At 39.5% G+C, this 27,650-nt stretch overlaps 1 protein-coding gene across 1 annotated transcript; it reads right to left on the bottom strand.

The window, feature by feature from the left end:
- Positions 1-27,488, bottom strand: wdr12 (WD repeat domain 12). Its single transcript, XM_080198374.1, has 13 exons — positions 27,414-27,488; positions 20,454-20,548; positions 19,889-19,983; positions 19,612-19,718; positions 18,162-18,277; positions 16,759-16,913; positions 12,239-12,284; positions 11,223-11,308; positions 8,810-8,950; positions 7,883-7,988; positions 4,185-4,317; positions 2,665-2,737; positions 1-1,554 (listed from the first exon to the last, which is right to left on the bottom strand). The coding sequence occupies exons 1-13, from the start codon at positions 27,452-27,454 to the stop codon at positions 1,477-1,479; spliced, it is 1,272 nt and encodes a 423-aa protein (XP_080054500.1). The 5' UTR covers positions 27,455-27,488; the 3' UTR covers positions 1-1,476.
- Between the last annotated feature and the right edge of the window lie 162 nt (positions 27,489-27,650).

Here is a 27,650-nt window from a genome sequence, read left to right as displayed (position 1 = left end):
TTTAAGCTAGGTCATTAAAGTTTTTATTACATAATAAGAATGGGCAAAACAATAACCTCCTATGGTTATTTTAATACAAAGTTGTTAACAGACTTGGTCTCTGAAGGGGCTGCAGATGCAGGAGCACCTGGTATACAAGTGTGTTGAATATCGTAGAGCAGGTTGAGACAGCAAACCGTATCCTTGACTTTATTAACAAGGAGATTATGTTGAATTTACACAAAACATTAGTTCAGCCTCAGCTGGAGCACTGCAGTTGTTCTTGCACCACACTTAAGGATGTAAAAAGACCAGAGAGAGAGTGCAGAAAAAAATTCACATGCGTGGTTCGTGCTAAGGAGGAACCTCAGTAATGGAAGGTTGATTGGAAAAGTTGGGACTATTTTACTTGGATCAAATGCTGAGAGATCGGGACAGAGTAGATAGGGATAAACTGTTCCCACTCATGGACGTATATGAGGGCACACATTTAAAATAATTGACAAAATAAGCAAAAGCGACATGGGGAAAAACATTTTCACACAACAATGGTTGAGTTCTTGAATGCACTGCCTGACAGTGTGGTGAAGCCAGTACAATTGAGGCATTCCAAAAGGACAGACCACTATTTGAAAAAGAAGAATGCATAGGATTAGTGGAAAAGGCAAGGGACTGCTCATTCAGAGAATTAGTGCAGGTGCACAATGGCCTCCTCCTGTTTTGGAACAATTCTCTGATTCTATAATTTTATTATGAATTTAAGGAAAATAGACATATTCTCTGAAATGACACGTATCCAAGAAAAGAAAATCCCCAAACATTTAACTGGCGTACAACCAGGCTAAAAACCTGCTGCGAGCAGTAATTTGTTTATATCATCCAGACCGGCCCAAAAATGCGCTCAGCTCCTGGTTCACGTCAGGAGGGATTAACAAGATTGCAGGAGATAATGGTGAATGCTTGGATCATATTGTCTTGATGGTGACATCAATGTAAAAATTTGGAGGAAACAATGTAAATGGGTCTAAAGGAATTAAATCAACCATGGCATCTTTAACATTTAGAATGGTTATTGACATGGACAGATTTGAGATTTTTAGTACAAAATTAGAAACTCCAGCACAAACTTTTTAAAAAATTAGAATCAGTATTATTACAGATGATCAAAAAACCTATAGCAGCAGTAAACTCTCTCACCTGGGCCCTCCTGACCCTCGCTGAAATGCACTCGAGCCCTTCATAGCCAAGGTTAAATCCCAATGCCAATGATCATACTGAAACAACGTTCAAACATTAAAACACTGACTCTTTTAAGGCTAGCACTGACAGAATGAGATCAGAACTCAGGACAGTCACGGCAGGCGAACAGATCTTATTCAATTTTTTGACGGTGGTTTCAGAAAAATTGCAAGAAAGGTCTGATGAACTTCAATGAAGCCGATGGTGTACTCTGGTGGGGTTTTGGTCTTCCATCATTTCACAAATTGGGATTCTCTCTCATGCTCCGTCACCAGAAGTGGGAGTCAAATATCTGAATGAGAATAATTTGTTGTCTGCTCCACCACTTAACAGCAACTGAAAAGATCAAAGAAAAAAATTACTTTGTCTCCCCACTATAATATTCTGATATTATAAGTTATCTTTCCACCTCTCAAGATCTTCATAAGCCACTGAGCCTTTTCTGCGTAATTACTCAGTTTGTTTTTATTCTTTAATGCAATTTCAGATCATAATACAAGGGCACAAGATCAATTTCAGGAGTGAAGAGCCTTCATCAGATGGCAACTGGCATTACCTCTCTTTTTAATATTTATTCAGCAATCTACTCTAGAAGCAGTAATGCAAACCCGCACGACAAGATCACATGTTCTTATCCCCTTTGCAATCTTCACTGTCCACCACTCTAGTATATCTCCTCCAGTGAATAACACTTCAAAACTCAGCTAAGTCTCCTGTGGGTTATAAACTCTCCTACTCCATTTTTATCTTCAAACCTTTCCCAAATTCATGCCATTTTTTTCTAAAAATCTTTGGATCTCCCCAATTCACCGTGACACTAGAATGGCCTCGAAAAAAGACAAATATTTTCTGATCAGTGAATTACGTTGATCCCACCTGTGACATTGTTAAAGCAGAGTGGCTTTAACTTCATGTGACCTACTGAGAAAAAATATATTGAACTTAATGGGCTGTTTTTTACACTATAATATTCTATGATCCCACAGTCATTTTTTATGGTTACTTAGTGCGCTAACTACTGCTGTAAGCTCTCACCAATAAACAACAGACCCAAATCCACCAGAAACAAATTTCTATTGCCTGGGAACTATCATTCCATCAGTTTGACAGAACGACAGTTTCTCTGCAATTCACCACAGATGAAGGCACCTCAGGTTTGCAAGTTAACATTCAATTGGACATGAGGAAAGTAATAAGGAAAAATGTGGGTTTCTGTGGCAATTTGTTTCAATGCATTACTCAAATCACACTTAAGTAGGTAAGAGCAATAATAATAAAATAAAGTTTTATTTTGGTATCTACCACATTTAGTCAGAAAGGCTGAAGATATTTACAAACATCAAAAAAATGATAAGCGCTAATCCATTAACTTTTCTTCACACCAGTACAATGCATAAAAATGAAATAAATTATATGCCAAGGCAGCCAAATGTGACAAATGCTTACCCCATTCTCTGCCCAGTCTACACAGAGTACTCGGTCTTCATGTGCATTCATATCATATAAGGGAGCCTTAGAACTAAAACAGAAAAGATAGAAGTAATTTATCAGCAATCAGTGGGCTCAAACAATGAATTAACTGGGATTCAGAACATTAGCAACTTGATCCAGACCAGCCATTTTCCCATTTTTAAAACCACTTTTATATTGGTACTTATTCAAGATTGCAAAGCTTTTTTTAAGTTCATTTATTAATATCACAAGGAGGCTTATGTTAATACTGCAATTAAGTGACTGTGAAAATCCCTTAGTCGCCACACACCTGCATCTGTTTGGGTACACTGAGGCAGAATTCAGCATGGCCAACGCATCTAACCAGCAAGTCTTTCGGATTGTGGGAGGAAACCAGAGCACCCGGAGGAAACCCATGCAGACACAGGGAGAATGTGCAAACTCCACAGTGACAGTGACCCAAGCTGGGAATCAAACCCGGGTTCCTGGTGCTGAGACACAGTGGTGCTAACTGCTGTGCCACCCACCAGGTGTCCAGCATCCATGTACCTACTCCCGGCGTTTACTGAATCAGACAACTTTAATCCAGTCGCAGGTTTGGAGACCACTTCTTGCAGTGTACAAAAGTCTCCTCTCAAGAAGAGAGCCAGTTTTAACTTGTGATGACTCTCCACACTAACATAGAAAGCAGTTCGATTGCTCAGTGCACACTCCTGACTCTCCACAAAAATGGAAAGAAAGCTTTATCTCTTTTTAAGCTTTGGAGCAGGAAGAACAGCAGCATTAGTGGAAGCTGTATTGATGACTGCTGATTCTGGTGCTGAGGGATATACTTAATCCTGCTGGGAAGGGACTCTTGGTAAAGGTATTTCTCATCACTGTTCCGTGACAAAATAACCAACCATCAGGTGCCTGTCATATTGATTGACTATTTATTCCCTGGACTCTACCTACTAGGTCTTTTGGGAGACTGATACTAATTGGGGAAAACTTTCCAGAACAGTGTTAAGTAATTTTAATCAAGGCCATATACTCATGTTCACTTGTGAAACTCGCTGTGACCTCCACAATAGAACCAAGATGTTCATTATCATGGTTTCACATTCTGGAGACTGGTTTTCTTGCTGCCACTGTGATTGTTGGAAAAACGCACCTGGTTCACTAATATCCTTTAGGGAAGGAAATCTGCCGCCCTTACCCGGTCTGGCCCTCGTGTGACTCCAGAGCCACAGCAATATGGTTGACTCTCAATTACCCTCCAAGAGCAATTAGGGATGGGCAATAAATGCTGGCCAGCCAGCGATGCCCGTGTCCCATGAATGAATTAAAGAAGAAACTATACTTGTCTGGTAAAACTGAGGCTTAATCTAAACTAGTTCTACTGGCGAAATGGTGATGGAGGAAATGGTTATGGGGATGACTGCATTTTGATTTGGCAGAAATAACTTTTGAAAGTTCGCTGTAGCTTCTGTGACTCTGTGCCCTGCTACAAACAAAATTAATTCTCAAGGTACCTTCTTACATCCCAGAGCTTGACCAATTTGTCAAAAGAGCCTGAAATCAACTGATTCTCATGTATGGGTGACCATTTGACTGCCGTTACCCATCCATTGTGAGAAGTTAGGGAGAGCAGCACTAGAGATCCATCTGGGGGAGAGAGAGAAGAGAAAGTAATTATACATAATGCCATTACTAACCCTTTCCAGTTTATTTTGCCCAAAACAAGAAAGGCACTTTCTCTACATAGTATAGAGAATTAATTAATTAATGCGGATAGAAAACAATCGTTTAGATAGCCTGATGGCAATACTGTGCCAAGACATGGATTTGTAGAGTCTTAGTGACCTTAATGAATTAGGCAGCCGCTTCAAGAGTTGTCTTTGTCTATATTTGGAGACACTGGACAGGATCTTGAACCTGCACTCTCCGCGCGCAAAACTGCCGGCAGGATCTGGCGAAACCGGCAAATTGTGAATCTTGCCGGCAAGATTGTGATTTTATGTTTCACCATCTCTAACCAATGACGTAATCAGGTTCACTATATTAGTTATATAGCCCCCACTTGCTTGCTTTCCCCTTCACTGAATTTTCATACCTTGCCATTGAAAGAGTGGGGGAAAGTGATTAGTTGGATTGCTGAGAGGCAAAAAAGAGAATGCATAAATGGAGCGTTTTCAAGTTGGCAGACTATGACTATATTGTGAGAATCGGTAATCAGACCTCAGATATTTAAATCTATATTAATGACTTAGAAGAAGAGATAGAACAGAATAATGTATCTCAAATTCAATGACAATACAAAGCTAGGTGAAAATGTAAGTTGTGAGGGGGACACACAGGCTACAAATGAGATACAGAGAGGTTAGCTAGTGAGTAACATGATGACAGATGGAGTATAACGTGGGTAAGTGTGAGGTCAATCGTTTGCAAGGATTATTAGGAACGATGTATAATTTTAAGTGTAATTTATATTTATATTTGTTGAGAAAGGTGGGGCTTAATTGCAGTTTCATTCAGTTTTATTTTCAGTTTTGTGGAGGGCGTCCTAGCAAAAAGGTCAGGTTTTCTGGACTTGTTTGTATAACATGCGATGTTAATGTGGTTTTACAATCCACAAAGTGAAGAGAGGAGTTACAAAGTGTTAGTAACTTAGTGATTTTGGGAAAAGAACACATCAGTAAATACTTCTCGTCTAGTGACAGGGGTCCAGTGACGCACGTAGACACAGAAAAAGACAGAAAAGTTGTGTGTGTATATCTAGTATAGGGGGGCAAATTAGGCTAAATAAACACAGAACCATAGATTTAGGAACATTAACACAATACTAACTTCAGAATGAATGATCTTGGATTATGGGAATGTAAGCCAGCAAAGGCTGTTGCTATAGAGGACAGCTCTGTATGGTTAACAAATACTTCTCATTTAAAATATGTATTTTGAATTTACAAGATGTATATGTTTTACTTTTGGTTACATTTTCTGAAACTTCAGTCAGTGATAAAAACAGGGAGAGGGAAGGAACAATAGTTCCACTGAAAGCAGTGATGCTATCAGCAGTGATCAGGAACAAGATGGCTCCCAATGCTGGCCTTATAAATGCCGTCATACAACTCCAAGAGATAATGCAGTGTCGAGCAGACATGAAGCATTTCTCAGTGGGTTCAATTCAGTGGGAATCATTTCACTGTCCAGAATCCCATATTGCTGGACAGCAGAAGGGAGGCAGCGTCAGTAATATAATAATAAATGAAACCCCATTAGGTCATGATGTGTTTTGTTATTGGCTAGAGTTAATAACTGGATGATTATGAATGATTTATATTAATGTTTACTGGATAATGCCCACTGGAAAGTAGGCAATATGATTTTAGAAATGTATAATTGCATTCACAGGGACATTGTTCTTCAGACTGATATCCGGCTGCCCACATTCTATACCTTGAGTGCAGGGCTTCCTCAGATTCTCCCATTCAATCGTTTGTTTAAATAAAGTCACACTGTCAAAATCAGTACACTGCATTTTGAGTTTTTGTATTAGCTTTAGTAGATACTCATAGCCTCGAGAAGAAACCCCGTCTACAATGTCAAAACATGAAGGCAGGAGTTCTAAACTCTCAGGTAAGAAATACTGCAAGGCTGCTGAGAATGAGTTTATGGAATTAGTGAATGCTTTTCAGTTGCAGTGACAGTGAAGGTAACAAGTGCAGTTTTGGGTGTCTCAGGAAGAGATACCAGCTGAGGAAAAATTATCTAGTCAAACCCGCCAGAAGAAAACCATTTGCAACTGGGACAGTGCAAGAAGGCTTCTTCACTGGATTATCATACCTGTAAAAGTATTGTTGGGATTAAAGGAATGGCGTAAGTTTGCGTCATTTTCTTGAGTTTATATTGATATCTTTCCAACCTTTTCGTTTATGTAGTATAGTTTCATTTTTTGCCACTTGCTTAATGTAATTCTTTGTTAAAAGTTCATCAGTAAAAGTCTATGAATCTGTTCAGTAACTTGTCTCCATGGTCCTAAAAAAAACAAGGACCTATCAAGCCAGGGCTCACTCTGGGATTTGACTTGTCCAGTATTAACATCAGCAGGAATTGTAAAGGAATAGAAAAGCTGAATGTGTTGTGCAAGGTGTAAATATAAATATTGAGACTAACTTGGGAATTCTCATTCAAGGAACACAAAGTTGGCATGCAGATACAGAAAGCAATTAGAAAGGCAAATGGCATGTTGATCATTATTGCAAGGGAATTGTACAGGAATATCTTAGCCTTGCTACAATTATAGAGGACTTTGATGGGCCACATCTGGAATACAGTGTACAGTTTTGGTTTCTATGTTTAAGGAAGAATATACCAACATTTGAGGCAGTAAAACGAAGGCTCACTGGTCCTTGGGATGAGAGTATGACAGGTTGAATAAATTGAGTCCCCATTCTCTGGAGTTTAGAAGAATGAGAGGTCATCTCACTGAAACGTACAAGATTTTGAAAGGACTTTATAGGGTAGACACTGAGAATCTATCTTTGCTGATCAGAGAAATCCATACTAGGCTACACTAAAAAAAACACTGTATTTAAGCTATGACATAGCAATGCATCCATTACTGGACTAAATAACTCAGCTGCATTCACACTGTAGGCAAGGAATATTTAAGGGATAAACTAACAGAATGGAGCACAAGAGAAGATTTATAAGCATGTTGTCAGAGCTTGAAGATTGCAGCTGGAAAGTTGGGGTTGTTTTTCTTAACTGAGGAGTAAACTGATTAAGGTGTACAAAATTCTGAGGAATTGAGAGAGATAGGGCGCCTTATTTGCCCCAGTGCTGAGGTCAATTACCAGGGACACAGAGCTAAAGTCATTGTAAAAAGGAGTCGAGGGAATATGAGAAGAAACCAGAGAGTGGTGGGTATATGCAATTTATTGCTTGGTCTGGCGGTGGAGGCAGAAACCTTCACGTGGAATCTGGATCTGTACCTATTTATAGGATCAAGAGAAACCAGAGTGTACTTAAAGTGCTGTAACCTACAAGGCTATGGTGCTGTATGATGGGATTAGAATGGACAACTAGTTTTACAACTTTTTCTTTTTAGGATACTACAAACACAATGGCTTCTTTCTATGCTGTAACCTGTCAATGGTTCTGTGGAGCTAACAGGATCGTTAAAGTGTCACTGTCTTGTATGAGAAAGCATAAAACATTTTGAAATTACCTTTTGAACGTGGGTCCCACAGTCTGATGTGCCTGTCGGTGCTGCCTGATGCCAGCCTTTTGCACAATGGTGAATAAGAGATGCAATTAAATACTTTGTTCCCACTCTATAGAGAAAGAAAGCAGTAGAAAGCTAAGACCTAAGGAAATCTCCTGTTTCAGATAGCATGAAATAATACAAGTCATTTTGAAGAAATATTTTAGTTGCAAATACCAGATGTGATTAGACTGTTATACCATAAAATAGATAATCTGTTCAATCTGCTTTGATAGTCTAAAACACACAGGTAGATAAACAAAGGTCTGCTATCACGTCAATCAGATATTTAGACCAAAAGAAAACAGCTTTTTCACAGATCAGAGTGATCGTGAGAGAATGTGAGTGAAGATGAGAAGAACATTGAACAAAAAGAGGCCTACATACAGTACTTTCTAGAAAAGTAAAGTTTACCTAGAATAATGTGTTAGTAGGTTCTGATTGCACTCTTAAAATGCAAAAATAAATCACGTGCTGTTGGAAAGATTCAGTGCCAAGCACCAATTAGGAAAAGAGAAATAATAGCCATTTCATAGTAACACACACCATCACGATTCACAAGTAATGAACGGCTATTTGGATAAGGTTTCATATTTCAAAGTTTTACATAAATGGCAACTTTAAATCATAAGCAAAATTAGGAAGTAAAAACAGAAAATGTGGAAATACTTAACAGGTAGGGCAGCATATATGGAAGATCCACAGAGTTAATGTTTCAGGCCATTGATGAAAGGTCAGAAACCCAAATCATAACTGTTTCTCACTGCAGAGATTTTACAAGACTTGTCCAGCACTTTCTATTTTTATTTAAGATTTCCAGCATCTTTAGCGTTTTACTTTTGTACAACTGGGAAGTGTTGTTTTGGAATTCTTATAAGATTACCAACTCACCAGAGTACATTTCTGGGCTCCAGTTTCAGCATCCCAGATCTTTATGGTATGATCCCAAGATGCACTACAGAGTTCCTCTGTATCAGACCACAAGACTGAAGAAACTGCTTCGTTGTGACCAGACAGTGTCATCATAGGAGTCTGTGGAACAGAATATCAAAGTTAACACTCGTGGTGCCTCTTAGTCACGGATCATTGAGCAACAAGTTCTGTTTAAAAGATATTCAATTTTACAAAAACGCAATTGCAAACATATAAACTCCCAAAAGGATCCTGTCCTCTGCAAATTAAAAAAAAGTCACATCCCCAATAGCTCCTCCCAGCATGAATCATACTCCCAAATATTTAGTTTTAATCAGAAGTGAGAAGCTGAAGTTACCAACATCAAGGCAGCACAGCTTCGGTTCACTGTGACTTCAATTCAGATTCACCTGCTTTAAATAAAAATGATAAACAAAGTGCATGCTGACTGCAAGAAAGCTGGCAACCACAGTAGCTGTGAACTTTCTTCAGTTATCAGCTGAGCAGCGAATCTTTAAAAACATTTGTGATTAAGTTTAAAACTAAAGATGCCAGTGAATGAAAAAGGTAAATGTGAAAGCCTGCTCAAACAATGCTAATACATTTTTTAATATATCTTTATCAGGTTTAGCTCAGTTAGCTAGACAGTTAATTAGTGATGCAGAGCACATAGGTTCAATTGCTGTACTGACTGAGGTTATTCATGGGCCTTCTCAACTTTGCCTCTTGCCTCAGGTGAGGTAATCCTCAGGTTAAATCACCATCCGCCAGCTCTCCCCTTCAAAATGAAAAGCAGCCTATAGACATCTGGGACTATGACAATTTTATATAAATCTATACATCAGATGAAATGACAAGGAAGCACCAAATTAATCTCAAAACCTCCAAGTCTTGTGTTAAAATTGGTTAAACATTTGGCCGGCAAATATTGAGGATTTTGAATATTTACGTAGGATCATACTGAAGTAGTACCAAAACAAGTCCCAAACGTCAGGCCAACTTCACTGAGTGCAAAAAGCAAAACTGTACTTTTGAAATGTACAAAGCGAGTTCCTGCTTCAATACTTGCTTTTACTCACCTGAAGCAACACAGCAAATGTTTAACTTTTGTTGAAAATGTTATGATCCCCACTGGGGAGCTGTAAACCAAAATAACCCAATGAAAAGAAACTACTAACAATCTTTCAGTTTTGGTAACTTTAAGTCGAATCAGAACTAATACAAATTAAATATGAATTAACAAGAAAATGGTACTTCAAATAAGGAAGTAAGATTTCACTTTTTATAGGCGATTCAATAAAGATACGTCTTACTCAACCACAAACACCAAAGTCACTCCCTGCAGACACAACATGCAGTTTCAAAGTTCTCTAACTTGGCCTCTGGTACATAGGATCCCTCACTTTCCCCACTCAGTGTATTAGGCCCTCAAGTTATATTCTCCAGCAGCCATATTTTGTCAGAGTAACCTGCATAGTCTTCACCCAAACACTCCTGTGCAACCCCCCTTAGCTTCATGACAACTGCAATGGCAACAGATTCCCCAGAGACTCCTTTACTCCACTAAAGCAGCAGCTACAAGATTGTCCAATTCATAATCCTTACTCTAACCCTGTCTTCAGTTTCTGTCCCAATTAACTATATTAAACACCAACAGTTCCTTTGTGCCATCTCTGCTCTCCCCTCCACTCTAGCTCTTTCTTGTGTCTGCCTGCCAGCTTTCATTCTAATTTCCTTCCAAAAGGAAGTGAAAAGTTGCCAAGTATCAGGGATCAATATTTATTTGACTCCTTTACAATTGATGCAAACTCCTTTAAGATCCTTTCAAACATCCTTAAAAGCTACTGATTCCAGACATTTTAAGGAAATTACAAATTTTTTTTAGTGCACTGTTTCCAGAGTGAAAGTTTGTCACAGAAGCTTGTGCTATGATTGAACCAATCTAATAGCTGTATCAATAAATTTAACCCACAGAACCCAATAAAGTCATTTTCCTTTTGTAAAGTGGACCAAAAATGCAATCTAGATTTCCAACTTGTGATGATTTCAAGCAGACCATCCAACAGACAATTTCTATACAGGGGGGACTCTAACATGAGAAATACAGGAACATTTACTGTACATTGTAACAATGAGACTTTCAATTGCCTTGGAAACTCCATCATCTGTGGAAATCCTGACCTATACCTGTCACTTCCTGCTAGCAGTATGATTAAAATAGGAACTCAAGTCAAGAAGCATCACTGAACTGCTTCACCTGATACATCAATCTCACTACTGTTTTTAGATTCTGGGTAAGGACATAGTATGCACTATTAAGACATCACTTTATGTAAATGTCTGATCATTTCCATTCCCTCTCAAAAATTTACAATATAAACGAACTGCTTACTCTTGTTAATCCCAGTTGTTCAGTCTTCTGTTTTTTCCTTGGTCTGGATTCAGACTCATCCACCATTTCTTCATCCTCATTGGGGACTAATAAAATAAAAAATAGTTCAAAAACTGAGGTTTTGAAAAAGTCATGGTTAGCACAGCGCAGTGGCAGAATCAAGACTTACACATGCAACTCTCCCACATGGTAACTTCTTACACAGGGTGCTGTAACAAAGTGAAACAACAGAAAGCAGAGGAAAAGGTCATCTTGAGCTTTATGATAGCAAGTTTGAGTGACACTAATGTAGGCACACAAATACGTCACTTATCCAGGATATGGTGCACGGCCCTAAGACACAAGACAGGGAAAAGCACAGAGATATAATGATGTCCAAATCTGGGACGTCCTTACTTTGCGCTGTCAGTACAACTAACATTGAATTAATCAAATGTACAACTGACATCTAAATCTCAACATTATACCAACGTGCAAATGTTAAAGGCTACACATTGCCAGAACAAAGATGCGCGGGTTGGTTGAACAGCCATGCTACACTAACCCTAGTGTTGGGGGATTAGCAGGGTAATTATGAGGGGTTACGGAAATAGGGCCTGGGTGGGATTGTGATCTGTGCAGACTTGATGGCCCAGTGGCCTCCTTCTGTACTGTAGGGATTCTATAATTCTATGAACATCATGAGCAGCTTGGCAATGATGGATCAGATAGTTGCATTTGCTTTGACACAATAAAATTGTCTGGTGTCTAAAATGCACTATGGAGGTAATTCTTCAAAAAAGACACTACAAGGTATTATACAATTAACTGATGAAACCAAAAAAATGTTGAAACAACCCTAACATTTGACCCTTTTTTAAGAGAAGCTATTGATTGACAATTTGGACCTTGCAATTGTTCAGGAATGACTGAATGAAAGGAAGTGGCAGTACAGGAGCTGGGTTTTAGATGTGGGATCTTGCAGACAAATATTTAGTGAAAGGAAACCAAACCCAATAGGCAGCATTCTCCATTACCTGTTGACCAAATCTTTATCATCTTGTCCCACGAACCACTGCAAAACTAAGCAGAAAATATGTCAGTAAGGCATGTGGAAACATGGATACTCTGCAAATCTAAACTAAACATGAGTAGTTGGAACATCATGAGCTAATCATAAATTTGTACAATACAGGAGGCAATTCAGCCACTGTACATGGACTATTTTTTCAAATGAGCTATCCCAATGACTCCCATACCCAGCTTTTTCCTCATAACCCTGTAAATTTAGTCCTCTAAGTACATTTCGAATTCCCTCTACAAGATACGGGAAATCTAATTCTGTCACACTTTCAGGTAGCATGTTTCAAAACTTAACAATCATCTGTGTGAGCAAATTTCTCTCATTCTCTCTTACTTTAAACTTACGCTCTTTGGTTACGTAGCCCACTTGCCAAATGGAATAGTTTTGCCATTAAAAAAACCCTTTGTAATTCTGAACACCTCTCTTAACTTTCCCAATGCTATAGTTAAGAAAACTCACCAGCATCTCTACTTTCTCAACAGCCTAAGGGAATTTGCATTTGATTCTCACCTACTTTTAGAGATGCCCCATAGAAAGCATCCTTTTCAGATGTATCACAGCTTGGTATGGCTCCTGCCCTGACCAAGGCCACAAGAAACAACAAATGGCTGTGAACGAAGTCCAGACCATCATGCAAACTAGTCTCCCATCCATTGATTCTGTCTACACTTGCCACTGTCTTAGAAAAGCAGCCAGCAAAATCAAAGATCTCACGCACCCCAGACATACCCTCTTCCATCTGGAAAAAGATACAACCTTCTCCCCTACATGCTCTATGTACAGTATGGCTTTGTCGGTAGACCACACAAGAAACAATACTTTTCACCATACACCAATACATGTGACAATAAATCAAATTGGTGCAGCACAGTGATTAGCACTGCTGCCTTAGCACCAGGAACCGGGGTTTGATTTCCGGCTTGGGTTACTGTCTGTGCGGAATCTGCATGTTCTCCCTATGTCTGCGTGTGTTTCCTCCAGTTTCCTCCCATGGTCTGAAACATGTACTAGTTAGGTGCATTGGTTATGTTAAATTCTACCTTGGTGTACCTGAACAAATGCCAGAGTATGATGACTAGGGGATTTTCACAGTAACTTCATTGCAGTGTTAGCATAAGCCTACTTGCAGTTTCTCCAATCTCTCCACATAACTGAGCTCCCTCAGCCTTTGCATTAGCCCAATAAACGTCCACTCCACCATCCCCAAGCCTTGGACATCCTTCTTAAAGGATGCTGTCCAGAATTGCATACAATACTCCAGCTGAAGTATAACCAGTGATTTGAAAAGGAGGTTTTAATAACATTTGTGACTTCACATTTTGCATTGTTTCCGGGCCTCTGGCAAAAAGTCACTGACTAAAGTGTCAACGACCAACACTGCCCCCATTCCACAGAAAAAACATAAGAAATAGGAATTGGTCATAAAGCTCCTCGGACCTGCTCCAACACTCAGTAGATCAACTTGATCAATGCTATGTCCTGTGATTTGTGTACAAAAATACCCAAATCTCTCTGAATACAACACTCAGTAGTCTCACACCTTTTGAACAGTAGTTTTGCATCATCAGCTAGCTTGAACACATAACATTTCACTTCCTCATTCAAGCCACTGATATTAGCTTATAAATAAGCGAGGTCAAAGCATTTGATCCTTGCGGCACTCCACTAGGTACAACCTGCCATTAATCAATCCTCAATTTATGCTATTGTTATTATTCCGAATTACTTATGAGTCCTAATTTTAACTAATAAGAACAATTTACTTGATTATATGGCAAGTCACCCCATAAAGGAAAATAAAAGTACTGGTTCTTGACTGATGGGATCCAACACCTTGCATAGCAATATATTGGTACTGAATGAATTAAAACATATTCAAATTAGCTTTGGAAATGAAAATGTCAGTCACTCAGATGGCAAATTAACTCACATTAACAATCAAAACTGAAACTGGATTATCTCTAATCCAGGATTTCAATGAGTTTAATTGATGAGTAGTGAGCATACATCTAGGAATGTCCCAGGTTTGATTTAATTATTTGTCGTGCCTAAGGCACCATTTCTGACTAAAAACAAAAGGGAAGAGAGCAACAAACTACTATTTCTGTTATTTTTCCACCTGAGTACTCTCCCTCCCCATTTATAAGTTTAAAATCCTCATGATCACTCTTTTTATTCTTACATAGTCCCATTCCTACTCAGATACAGCCCATCCCAAAAGAACAGCTCCTTGGTTTCTGCTGGATGGGGAGTCTAGGTGATATACTCAAAAAATTGAGCTTGGCATTTCAGGAGCAAAGCTGGTAACATTTTTCATACAAGGGTGGTATAAGGTTAGAACTGTCCTCCACAAACGGCAAGCTTTTTTCATTCATGGAATGTGGGTGTGGCTGGCTCAGCCAGCATTTATTACCAGTCCCAAGAAGAGTCAACCACACTTCCACGACTGGAGTCGCACATAGGTCAGAGCAGGTAAGCACAATCGATTTCCTACAGGATATTAGTGAACCAGTTTGGTTTTTACAACAATCAATAATGGTTTCATTGTCATCATTAGACTTTTATTTCCACGTTATCAAAAGGACATGGAGGCTTTCGAGAGAGTGCAAAGCAAGTTCACCTCAATGTTGCCTGGTCTCGAGGATATCGGCTATGAGGAAAGGTTGAATAAACTAGGATTGTTTTCACTGGAAAGGTGGAGGCTGAGGGAAGACCTGGTAAAGGTCTACAAAATTATGAGAGGCTCAGACAGCATCGATAGTCAGTGGCTTTTTCCAAGGGTGGAAGTGTCAATCACAAGCGGCCCAGGTTCAGATGAGAGGGGAAAAGTCTAAGGGAGATGAGCAGGGGAAGTTTTTCACACAGAGTGGTGGCTGCCTGGAATGTGCTACCAGAGGACGTGGTTGAAGCAGGCACATTAGCAACATTTAAGAGGCATCTTGATGGGTATGTGAATATGGAGGAATAGCGTGATATGGACCGACTAAGATTGTTTTTTAATTAGGGTATCATGATTGGTACAGACTTGGAGGGCCGAAGGGCCTGTTCCTGTGCTGTACTTACCTTTGTCTCTGAATTCAAATTTCACCATCAGACATAGCGAGATTACAGCCCAGGTCCCCAGAGCATTACCCCGTGTCTCTGGATTACAAGCTCAGCAACAATACCGCAGCCCCACTGCCTCCCCATTGAATGCTAGGTCAATTCTTAATTTTAAAACTGAGATTATTGCAACCAAAGATATTAAGAAATATGGGGCAAATAAATGTACATGGGGTATGGTCATACAGAAACCATCTCATCAAATGCCAGAACAAGCTTCTGGGACTATATAATGTATTCCTGTTTCTCAGCTTATATGACAATTGTCTGAAACTTGGAATAGTTAAAGGAATGGGTTAGTGTTGCAAGGTCATTTTTTTTAAACTGGAAGTTCATTTTCATGAAAACCCAGGCATGAGAGATCATTATTCTTAGATGAGGTCAGTAAGTTTTTAAACAAAGCTATAAGAACCAATACATGAAAAGACAACAGTAGTACAAAGCTGTTAGACCTCTCATTTAACCTTCTAAAATACTTGTGGACATGCACATATTCATCGGAGGAGGAATAGACGAGGCATAACAATAACATGGTTGAACAACCTGATAAGGATTAAGAACAGCTGTACTGAATGGCCATTATGAATTGCTTTTCAGCAGGTCTCACAAATAGCCTTTGACATAATGTTCTGCACATTTAAAAAAAACTGACAGTGAAATGAATTGAAACATTTGGGAGTTAGCAATGGGGCGATCACTGCTGGTTGTCCCTTGATTCAAAGATAACATCTGCTCAGGGTCACAAGTTTGCAGCATGGGTCTTCATGTCACTGAACAGGCTGATTCTAGGCCCACACATCTTTTGACAAATGGGGCAGGATGTCTCATGAGACAGTTAGATTCAGACTGCAGGATTTGCTTCCCATTCTTGCCTTCCCTGGTGCCGCACTGCCTTGTCATTAGAACATTTTGACTCTTGTACAACTTGATGCTGACAATTTCCCAATTCTTCATCTGAAGTCACAATATTAGGCAAAATGGAGGGACGTGGTGGAATCTAAGAAAGTCAATCCCCAAATCTTCTGGAGCACATCCTAACAAGCTTCTGAGAACAACACTGCTAAACATCTAAGAGCAGATAACTTGATTGTCATTAACACCAACAACAGGCAGAGGAAAAAAAAACAAATAAACAGAACACACTGTAACAAGGATACCAGAGTTTCTCAATTTGTTGCACAACAGATTATATACATGTATCACTTTTTTGGTTTAGTCTGTTTTCCCCAATCTGCTGGGTTTTTATGGTACCCTGAAATAGGATTACCTAAACTACTAAACCAGTCAGGAGTGTTAATCTGTAGATCTAAATAAATAATTGCCCAAAATTATTTATACATACAACTAAAATCTCAAAATTAAGTAACTCACTTTGGTTTTGGTGTTGTCCACAGCAATTGATTCTACACTGGCTGCATGTCCTCGACAGCAGTGCAATGCTTTCACTTTGTTCTTTTCAGAGTTCCATTCCCACAAAATAACACTCTGATCTTGAGAGGCACTGAGCAGCAGGTTGCAGGGACCAGCTAACAGAAACAAAACTTAGTTAAATAAAGCCATACATTACGTTCATAACGCAAACAGATAGCACATGATAGCACAAACACATTTTACTGAAGAATTGTGAACATGTGACCAACTCTTAAGCAGGGAAAGAAGGCACATTACTGTTATCAATTATAGCATGTTTCAAATTGAATTCCAGAAACAGGTGATTGCAACCATGAAACTATCACTGATTGCAGTAAAAACCCATCTGATTCTCTTATGTCCTTTAGGAAGGAAATCTGTCTTTATCTAATCTGGCCTACATGAGACTCCAGATCCATAGCAATGTGGTTGACTCTTAACTGCCTTCTGAAGTGGCTTAGCAAGCCACTTAGTTCAAGAGTAAGAACAGCAGCAGAAAAGGTGGAAGTTCATTTCAATTCAAGTTGATTTCCACGAGCAAAGATTTCAACAGTGGTAATCATTGGAGCAGGTAATCATTAATAGCAACTTCTGAATTTCTGCATTTAACTGCCTATGTGTGGATATGGATGCAGATGTTTTACAAAGTACAGAAATTGTCACTGTTCACTCTCATTACAACAAAATCTGAGCTATCATATGTTGCAAAAGCAGGACGTCAACAAGGTCAAAACAGAACTGTCTTTGGGAATGAAACTCAAACTGCGTAGATTCAGCATGTTATTTTTCCAAATAACAACTTACTAAAGTATGGATTACATTACTCTCTTAATATTCAAAGTGTATATTAAGAAAGGAACTCTTGTGTGAACTCCTTAGACCCGAAACGCAAAACATTACAAATCTCAAAAAAAAACTTTGTTCTTAAAACATCAAGGGAACCAGAGTGACTGATGCAACAGTATGAGAAATCGAACTCCAATGCTAAGGTGATATTTTATTTTGAAAGATATCACAAATCATACATTAATGACAGCTCCTTAGATGTTCCCGTGCTGAATTTCAAAATTAGATGATTATACAAATAAACATTATACAAATCAGACAAGGCTTAATAGAACTACCATTATTAGCCAATTAGACAATGCATTCAAGCAGTTTACACTGCAACATCTATTACTGCCACAACAGACTTCCATTAAAAACATTTGTAAAATTTCCTCTAATAGTATAAAATACAATCTTGCAAGTTACTGAATGATATAGATACAGAAAATCTGCAAATTCTGGTTCTTTAAAAAATTAAACCCACTTAGCCAAAGCTTGGTTGTAGTTATTTTGATTTAAATTATCAAAAGATTTACCTCTCTTGATCCATGCTACATCTTTGACTACTTCAGTGTGTCCAGAAAGAGCCATGAGTGGTCGACCATCTAAAGTCCAAATGTGAGCAATTTTATCATATGATCCTGAGAGAATCCTGAAAAAGCATAAAATAACCATGTCAAATCTTGAACACTGCTGCAGTACTCAAAATGTGGAGATGCTGGCGTTGGACTGGGGTAAACACAGTAAGAAGTCTCACTATACCAGGTTAAAGTCCAACAAGTTTATTTGGTAGTGGCATTTGCTACCAAATAAACTTGTTGGATTTGAACCTGGTGTTGTGAGACTTCTTGCAGGATTCAAAGCCAGATAATGAGCTGATGAAGGACACAACTTCCAAGCAAAAAAGCTTGACAAACTTCTACGAGCAGTTATGCAGATGCTGGGAGTCTGAAATCACAAAAAAATGCTGGAAATGACAAGCAGGTCTGACAGTTTCTGTGGAGAAAAAAAAATTAATGTTCCAGAACCAAAGGGATCACTGACCTGAAGCATTAACTCTGTTTTTCAGAAATGACCAGGCCTGCTGAGTAAGTATAGCATATTCTGCTTTTATCATGCTTAATAAATTTATATGCTTTAAAATATACAAGGGGATATTGAATGGTTTTGACATATACAGTTGCTTTACTCAGTCATGCCAATGTAAATACAGCTCACTTCTCACCCTACACATTTTCATAAATCTTTTAAGGAACCGAGTCCAGGATTAGAGTGATAGAATCTCTACAGTGCAATTCAGCCCATTCAGCCTACACTGACAACAATCCTATTAAAGCTCAACCCCTGCAACTCCACATATTTACTCTGCTAATCCCCCTGACCAATGAACCCAACCCGCACATCTTTGGAACGTGGGAGGAAACCGGAACACCTGGAGAAAATCCACAGACATGGAGAGAACGTGCAAACTCCACACAGTCACCTGAGGCTGGAATTGACTACTTCAGAGCCATGGTGCTGTGAGGCAACATTACTAACCACTGTGCCAGCGTGCTGCTCATTAGTTTCTAGAGTTCAGGCAGGTATGAACAGAAAGGCGATAGGCAAAAGGTGAAGAATTGTCACCAATTCAAGAACATTTATATCAACATTGGATAACTTGATGGAATTTAGCTCAAGTGGCACTAAAAAATGTGAAATTCCCTACTGTTGCTGTTTCACAAGTCTATTGTGTTAGATGTTATAGGTAGTTAGATCAGGGACCATTCATTATTCAAACCAGACTGAACACCAATGGAAACATTGAAAAGTTTCAACAAGGAAATTATAAATAACCAAGCTGCTCCATAAAGTTTTATGCCCTGGTGGCTAATGAATAATCACTGGCTCTCACTCTCATCAAAAATGCCATTTATATTTTCAGCAACAGGGTTTCCACATCACGTTTCCACCATTTGCAGGTGCCCCACATCAAACCATTCTTACCATTCTCCCTGCACCTCCACTGCACTGACCCAATCATCATGGAACAAGCATTCTTCTGGCTGAGGGGCACTGTATCTTTCCACATATTCGATCTCAACCACTTCTTCCTGGTATGGAATAAAAAAAAATTTATGCTCTCTCTTTAATTTGGTTACTGATCAGCTACACTTTATGCTGCTGTTTTCCAAAAAAAAGTACATGCTGAATTCTCTTAACCCAAGAGATGGAGAGCACTGCATTAATTAATTTTCATGAAAGTAAGTTTGTGGTGACTTACCGTTGAAATATTTTCCAGTTCCATGTGCTTACCCAATGCTAGCCGTAGGAATTGGCCCTTAATAAGGAAATCAAAGTCTGCATGCTTGTGATTAGCTGCAAGAACAAGACTTACATCTATCAGTCACTTCATATACAAAACAAAAATAGATATATATAACATGCCCCTACCCTTAAAACATGTCACTGAACACCAGACTACTCATCATAAACTACAATTCTTCCTTAGTACTACATTCAAAGAGACAATAACACTCAAAGTATTGAGGACTGAAGGTAAAGTGCTAACATTAAAAGAGTACCACATACTGGATCAAGGTCAATCCTTGCATTTTTCACTATATCCATCATTGCAATCTGGGCAGTGTTGTGCTATGAACTCAAACCCAGGATTCTGGTCACAAGGACCCATACATGCCATACACTTGGGTTAGATTTGAATCTGGAATTCATGCAGTTCCCAGAAGATTTATTTAATGGAAGAACATTTTGAATCATAACCTGGTTTATGTTAACAAGTGCCAGCTGGATCAATTATCTGGCTCTCACAAATGGTATAAGCTCACCATGTTTTGCTTCCAGTAGCTTATTGATAACTTTGCTGAGGTCATTAACTTCAGATGAAGCAGGCACAGAGAATGGTACGTCATCCACTTCATACCTATGTACAGAAACACATTTTTCAGTGTTACAAAGACAGTTTTTTAATATATTATCATTGAAATTCTTGTTCCACTTTATGGTCCTGATATCATGTACCCACTGCAACCAAGATAGTAGGTGTGTCACTAGTACAAATGTTTGGACTGAGTCAGAAGCTAGAAGCAGAGGGAATATTTCCATTCATCACTTTCACCCCCTCCTAATTGTTAAGGCACTTCATAGAATTATAGACAGTAAAGTACAAGAAGGAAGTCATTCAGTCCATTAAGTCTACAGCAGTTATTTCAAAGAATAATCCAACGCTTTTCCCAAAGTCCTGCAATTTAATTCTCCAAGTACATAAACAATTCTGTTTTGAAAACTGTATCTACTGCCATTATCAGACAACAAATCTTAATCACTGGGTATGTGAAATGTTTTTCCTATGTCTCTTCTACCAATGACTTTACAGCTGTGCTTCAGCCATTGGAAATGGGATTTTTTTTTACTTACTCTATGATTTTCCTTAACAATTTATTCTGTCCCTATTTCTTAGGGACTAACATTTACTTTAGCTACTCTCCTCCCTTGTATATACCTGTATAAGCTCATGTAGCAGCTCTAAGAATTATATGAAACAGATCAGCAGAAAGTTCGCCAATACACCACAGCATGCTGGGAACTCTCTAATACTGAAGACATAAGACACAGAAGCAGGCCTACCCCCATTAGCCCCTACAGCGAATTGATAAAATAATAGAAGCCAGGAATGCATAAAATACAGTCGCAGATATGAAAAGAACTTGATGAAGCAATAGTCAGGAACTCACCTGAATACATTTAGGAAATAATCAGATCCTCTTTGATGAAACAAGCACCTTTAGGTATTGCATCAGACAAAATCAATACGAACAAAAGAGCAAATGCATATTCTGACCCAAAAAACGAGACATGTAGGCATCAGGACATCAGCAATCTATCCCGAAGCATGGCTGGACAGAGTGAAGACATGAGCAGCTTGCCTTCTATGCCGAGAGAGACAGAGACACTGACACCAAAGACCAGAGATTTATTGACACTAATAGGCTGCAGGAATCAAGCAATCAGAACCAGTGAATCGACAAGGAATCAAGATCTGGGAAGTATTCATATTCTAGTGAAATGGGCAGTTATGGCAGGTTGTTAGAGTAAGAATTTTTAGAATTAAAGTGTGTTATCCTTTCTTAAAATTGTCTGAAATAAAGTCGCATTAGTTGAACTTACTCGTGTTCGTAGTTTTTTGCCAGTAACTTGCTGAAACACCTGGATAAAACTTATTGAACAAACACATTGGTTGAGAGGAATCTGCAGGATCCTAGTGCACCCTGCATACAACACTCTTAAGATCTATTCTTAGACTTATGGTTACTTTACTCTCATGTCTAATTTTTCCACTTTCATCAACTGTGCTGGTTTCCAAAACGCTCCCTATTCGCAGGCTAACTGCTATGCTTTGTTATATAAGCTTCTACTTTTAACTTGATACTCTCATTAACTTCATTCATGAGCCACAGAAGGATTTTTCCTGCAGAATTTTTGCATTTGTTGAATATTTTGAATTGTTTCTTTAAATGTTTTCCACAGCTTTTCCAATTCCCATTATTTTCATCTCTTTCCTCAATCAATCTTTGCCAACTCCCTTCTCATACCCATATTACTATTTTTGTTTTAAGTTGAACATTTTTGTTTGGGACAGGAATAGCTCATTTTCAAAATTAATATTCAATTCACTTTATTATGATCACATTTCCCAGTGGATCTTTCACGATAAGGTTTTTCATTTTCCCCCTCTTATTGCACAAGACAACGTCTAAACTGGCTTTAACAGTAGTTGGTTCCACCACATATTGTTCCAGGAAACTGAAAATATTCAGCAAATTAATCTTCCAGACAATCTTTGCCATTTTAATGTGATCAGTCTTTGCCTTTGTTCTTGCTAAACACTGGCACGTCCACCCGAGGTTTGTACGATCCCGCCCGAGGCCAATGGGGAATGAAGCTTATGAGCCAACAAGAAAGCAGTTTACACGAGATGTCGTAAGAGATTTAGACAAATGATTATGATTTTAAAACATATATGCTGATATTTTGAATGTATTTTTAAGGTATATTGTTCATTCCAGCCAAGAGCAATTTGCTGCGAAGAATCATGGTAAAAGGCATTAGGGCAAAGCCATATGCCAAGGAAATATTTAGACCTTAAGAATATACAAGATTTAGCAGTAAAGTTTCAGACAGGGAGAACATTTAGAACACTTAATCGTATTACATGAATATGGTTTATTCACTGTCCAGATCAGATGGATGAATGCCTAGACGTGGAGCCATGTATTAATCTGGTTTAGCAGTGACCTTATGGGAGCATTCATTTGAACTTTGGGCCAGCATCTCTGGTTGCTGTGGGATACAGGAAGTTGGATCAGCCAGGACAGGAGTTAGCTTCTAGATTCTATGGACTAATGAAATGCCATTATGCCCGAAGGTAAGGTTGTTATTGATATAATACCAATATAATACCAGATATATGACAGGTATTATTGTTGATTAGTGTGTATTGAAGATGATTGATTTAAAACTAATGAAAAGTGGGAATAGTTGATAAGAAAACCTATAATTGATCAGTTTTAAATTGCATACATCAGAACTCATTGGAGAGGTATAGCTGCTCTATCTCAGACTCTTGATGATTTGACCCTTTGGTGATTTCTCCTAGCAGCTGCTGGTTAAATAAAAGTTATGTCTTTAAACTAAGACACTGGCTTCATGAGTCTTTTTTGTCTGAGATTCCTGACAGTACCAGCCACCTTGAAAATCCCATCAACACATATTAAGTTTGAAAGCAACATACTCCAGTCCCAAACAAGAATCTTAAACAAAGCCAATTACATAGGCATAGCTGGTTGATTGTGTTAATAGACCAAACAATATGGCATAGGTAGCTACGATCAAGTTGATCCCTTGAAGGGTATAGAAGGTGTCAGAGTAGAGTTAAGTGAGAAATCAGGAGGGCAAAAAGTGGACACAAGATTGCTTTGGTAGATAAGGCAAAAGAGAATTCAATGAGCATCTACAAATGTATAAAGGGCAAAAAACTAGAGAAAAAAAAGGACCTCTTAAAGATCAACAAAGTCATCTACATGTGGATCCACAACAGATGGGTAAGATCCAAAGTGAATATTTCTCATTAGTATTCACTGTCGAGAAAGGCACAGATATTAGGGAACTTGGGGAAATAAATAGTGACGTCATGAGGAATGTACACATTACCGAGGTGGTGGTGCTGGAAGACTTAAATCCCTGGGACCTGATTAAGTATATGCCAGAAGGTTGTGGGAGGTTAGGGAGGAAATAGCAAGTTCCCTAGTGGCGATAAGTGAATCATCGACAGCCACAGGTTGTCGATTGGAGGGTAGCAAATGTTGTGCCTTTGTTTAAGAAGAGCTGCAGGGCAGAGAAAAGCCTGGGAATATCAGATCAGGGAGCCTAATGTCTGTTGTGGGTAAGTTGTTGGAAGGTATTCTGAGAGACAAGATCTACAAGCATTTAGAGAGGCAAGCACTGATTAGGATAGTCAGCATGGCTTTGTGACTGGAAAATCATGTCTCTTGAATTTGATCAAGTTTCTTGATGGGGCATCCAAGAAGGCAGATGAGGACAGTCCAGTCAACATTGTCCATTGGACTTTAGCAAGGCCTCTGACAAGGTACCACAGGGTAGGTTGTTGCATAAGGTTAAATCTCATGGGATCCAGGGTGAAGTAGCCAACTGGATACAAAATTGGCTTGACGACAGAAGACAGAGGATAGTTGTAGAAGGTTGTTTTTCCAAACAGGAGGCCTCTGGCTAGCAGTGTGCCTCAGGGATTGGTGCTGAGTCCACTGTTATTTATCATTTACATTAATGTTTTGGATGGGAATTTAGGAAGCAAGGTGAGTAATTTTGCAGATGACACCAAGATTGATGGAATAGTGGACAGTGAAGAACGTTTTCTAGGATTGCAACAGGATCTTAATCAATTGGGCCAGTGGGCTGATGAATGGCAGATGGAGTTTAATTTACATAAATGCAAAGCAATGCATTTTAGTACAATGAACCAGTGCAGGACTTACTCAGTTAATGGCTGGGCGTTGGGGAGAGTTACAGATCAAAGAGATCTAGGGGTACAAGTTCATAGCTTTTTGAAAGTGGAGTCACAGGGGAAGAGGGTGGTGAAGGCATTTGACATGCTCGGTCTCAGAACATTGAGGACAGGAGTTGGGGCGCAAGTTGTACAAGACACAGGTAAGGCCACACATGGAATACTGTCTCACTCTATTATAGAAAGGTTATTATTAAACTAGAAACAGAGCAGAAAAGATTTACTAGGATGCCACCAGGATCTGATGGTTTTGGTTATAAAGGAGAGGCTGGATTGAGTGGGATTTTTCACCCCGGAGCGTAGAAGGCTTAGGGGTGATCTTACAGACGTCTATGAAATAATGAGGGGCATAGATAAACTAGACAGTCAACATCTTTTCCCAATGGTAGGGTAGTCTAAAACTAGTGGGTGAGAGGGGAGAGATACAAAGGGGTCTAGAGGGGCAATTTTTTCACAGAGGGTTGAGTGGAACAAGTTGCTAGAGATAGTAGTAGAGGCGGGTACAATTTTGTCTTTTAAAAAGCATTTAGATAGTTACATGGGTATGATTGTTACAGAGGGATATGGGCCAAACACAGGCAATTGACACTAGCTTAATGATAAAAATTGGGCAGCACGGGCAAGTTGAGCAATAGCGCCTGTTTCCATGCTATAGACCTCAATGACTCTATAACAACTTGTGTTGTGAAGTACTTTCAATGAAATACCATGGATTTGACTACAACATCCTGATACGCTCCACTAGGAATATTCACAAGACAGCAATAAAAAGATTAGAATTGTTTAATTGTTGTTATGTGAACATTCCCTAGTGGAGTGTGTAGGACATTGCAAAAGAAGCAGGAATAGTGCAAGCTCCCAAGCGTTGATTCACAGAAAATAATGGGAACAACCCTCAAGCCAAATACAAGAAACAGTATCAATCTCAAGAACTTACAAGAGATACAAAAAAAAAGGCAAAGAATAAAAGGGGGACGAGGCTGGAGAACTGCCTACAGGGATTAAAATGACCAAATCAACTAGACTCAGTAAAAGCACAGCAGTTAAACTAAAGCTTCCATACAATTTATTTTGTTTGTTTCTTTACTCAAGCACTTTTTCTTTGCCTCTTCGCCCATCTAGTGCTTCAGATGGCTAGTCAGAAGCCTGCGGATCATCATAACACAGAGGTTGACAGGATATTATTTTGTCTCCAGATGTACCAGAATGGTAGTGAAAACAGACACCACCTGACAGGAGAAGAAGACAGGGCTGCCCAAAGAAGATTCGGCAATTATAAATTTAAAGAGGACCTTCAAGAGTGAGACACCACCTGGGCTGGAGGGAAAGAGACTGTGGTGGACCGGGTTCTGGCAGCAGAATCTTGCTGCCTACTGTCCCTATGGTAACAGAGGAAAGAGTCTTCACACCCAATGTGATAGTGCCTAGTTTCCATGTGGCATCTTCCCAGAGCATCATTTTGAGACAAAGAGCTCATCAAGAGGGGAAATCCTTTGGATTCCTTCATTTCATGACACAGCACAGCTGATTTGATTGATTGTCGTGTGCATTGGGATACAGTGAGCAGTGTTGTTTCTTGCGCACCGTGCAGACAAAACATACCATTCACAGAGTACACAGGGGAGAAGGCGAAGACAGAGCGGAGGACATAATGTTACAGTCACAGTTAGGGCGAAGAGAAAGATCAGCTTAACGTGTGAGAAACGCAGCTCACAGTCAAACAATTTAGTCAAGTTCTGAAGGAGCAAGATTTTTTATTTAACGTTCTTGCAAGACCGGGTGTCCAACAAAATAGGCACACCTTACATAAATTTGCAGCACATTTTATACTTTTTTTTACAAGCATTATAATGGCTTTGCAATGTGATGTTCTCTCCTAATTGGTGGTCCCTGTCCCATCTATGTGTTGTAATTCCCCTATTGGCTCAAGGTGCCATCCCCTCTACTCCTCATCTAACAATGTCTCCTGTTATCACAAGAGTGCATTAGCAAACTCATCCATCTTATCCAACACTGTTACATGTCCAGTTCAGACTGGCGGTAATCAATCCTTTGCCAACTTAATCACTGCTGTCCCGACTATCTCAGTGACCTTTCCCCCCCTTTTATGCTTAGTTGTAAAAACAACACATCTTGCAGACCATTTGCTTTTTGTAACTTGGGCCTCTTACATTCCTTCAGGATGTGGTGTATGCGTCACTGCACATCACACTTCTGATGTTATCTCCACATCACAGGCAGTCTTTTTATTATCCCTAACTATTGCTGTGTCAGCAGCATCGAACCTTATGTCCTATGTTTGTGACTAAACTCACAGTTGTTTCCATAAATGTGGGTTATCAATGTGCCTGACTATATCCAGTCTACTTAACTTTAAGCTATTTCTCTATGCTGTATAAATATATGTGTTAACAGCATCTTTACCTACTGCTCACGCATGTCAACTAAAAGACTGCATGGATGTTGTAATCTGATGTCCAGCCATGCAGACCAGGAAGGTCCTGGTTGGATTCTTTATGAAGCCAGTGGTGACCAGGTAGCATTCCCTGTGCTAACGTGCACCCCACACGTGAGGGGAAAGAGTTTAATACAAAGCCCGGTTTAAATGGGCTGACCGGCCCGGTGTATGTTTTCCTAGCCGCTGCAGTGCGGGCCCGGTTGGCGGTAGGGCCGTGCTGTGTAACCGGGCCGGCCTGGGTGAACCTACCTCCTGTCCTCCGTGTAGAACCTGGCCTGCACCTGCGCCATCTTGGATGCCGGACGCCTGCTCGCCTCTCCACGCCTGCGCACCGGCCGCTTCCCCTCTCCACGCCTGCGCACCGGCCGCTGAGCCCCTCAGCGCCGTCACAGAGCTTCCGCCGCCACGTGACCGCGACAGCCACTGCAATCGATCGCCGCGCCAATCCATCAGACTTTCTGCCAGCCATTGGCCAAGGCTCTTAAA

This window comes from Carcharhinus amblyrhynchos, chromosome 11, assembly GCF_965287045.1.
Source record: "Carcharhinus amblyrhynchos chromosome 11, sCarAmb.v2.hapA, whole genome shotgun sequence".
Lineage (NCBI taxonomy): Eukaryota > Metazoa > Chordata > Chondrichthyes > Carcharhiniformes > Carcharhinidae > Carcharhinus > Carcharhinus amblyrhynchos.
This window is presented reverse-complemented; position numbering and strand designations above follow the sequence as displayed.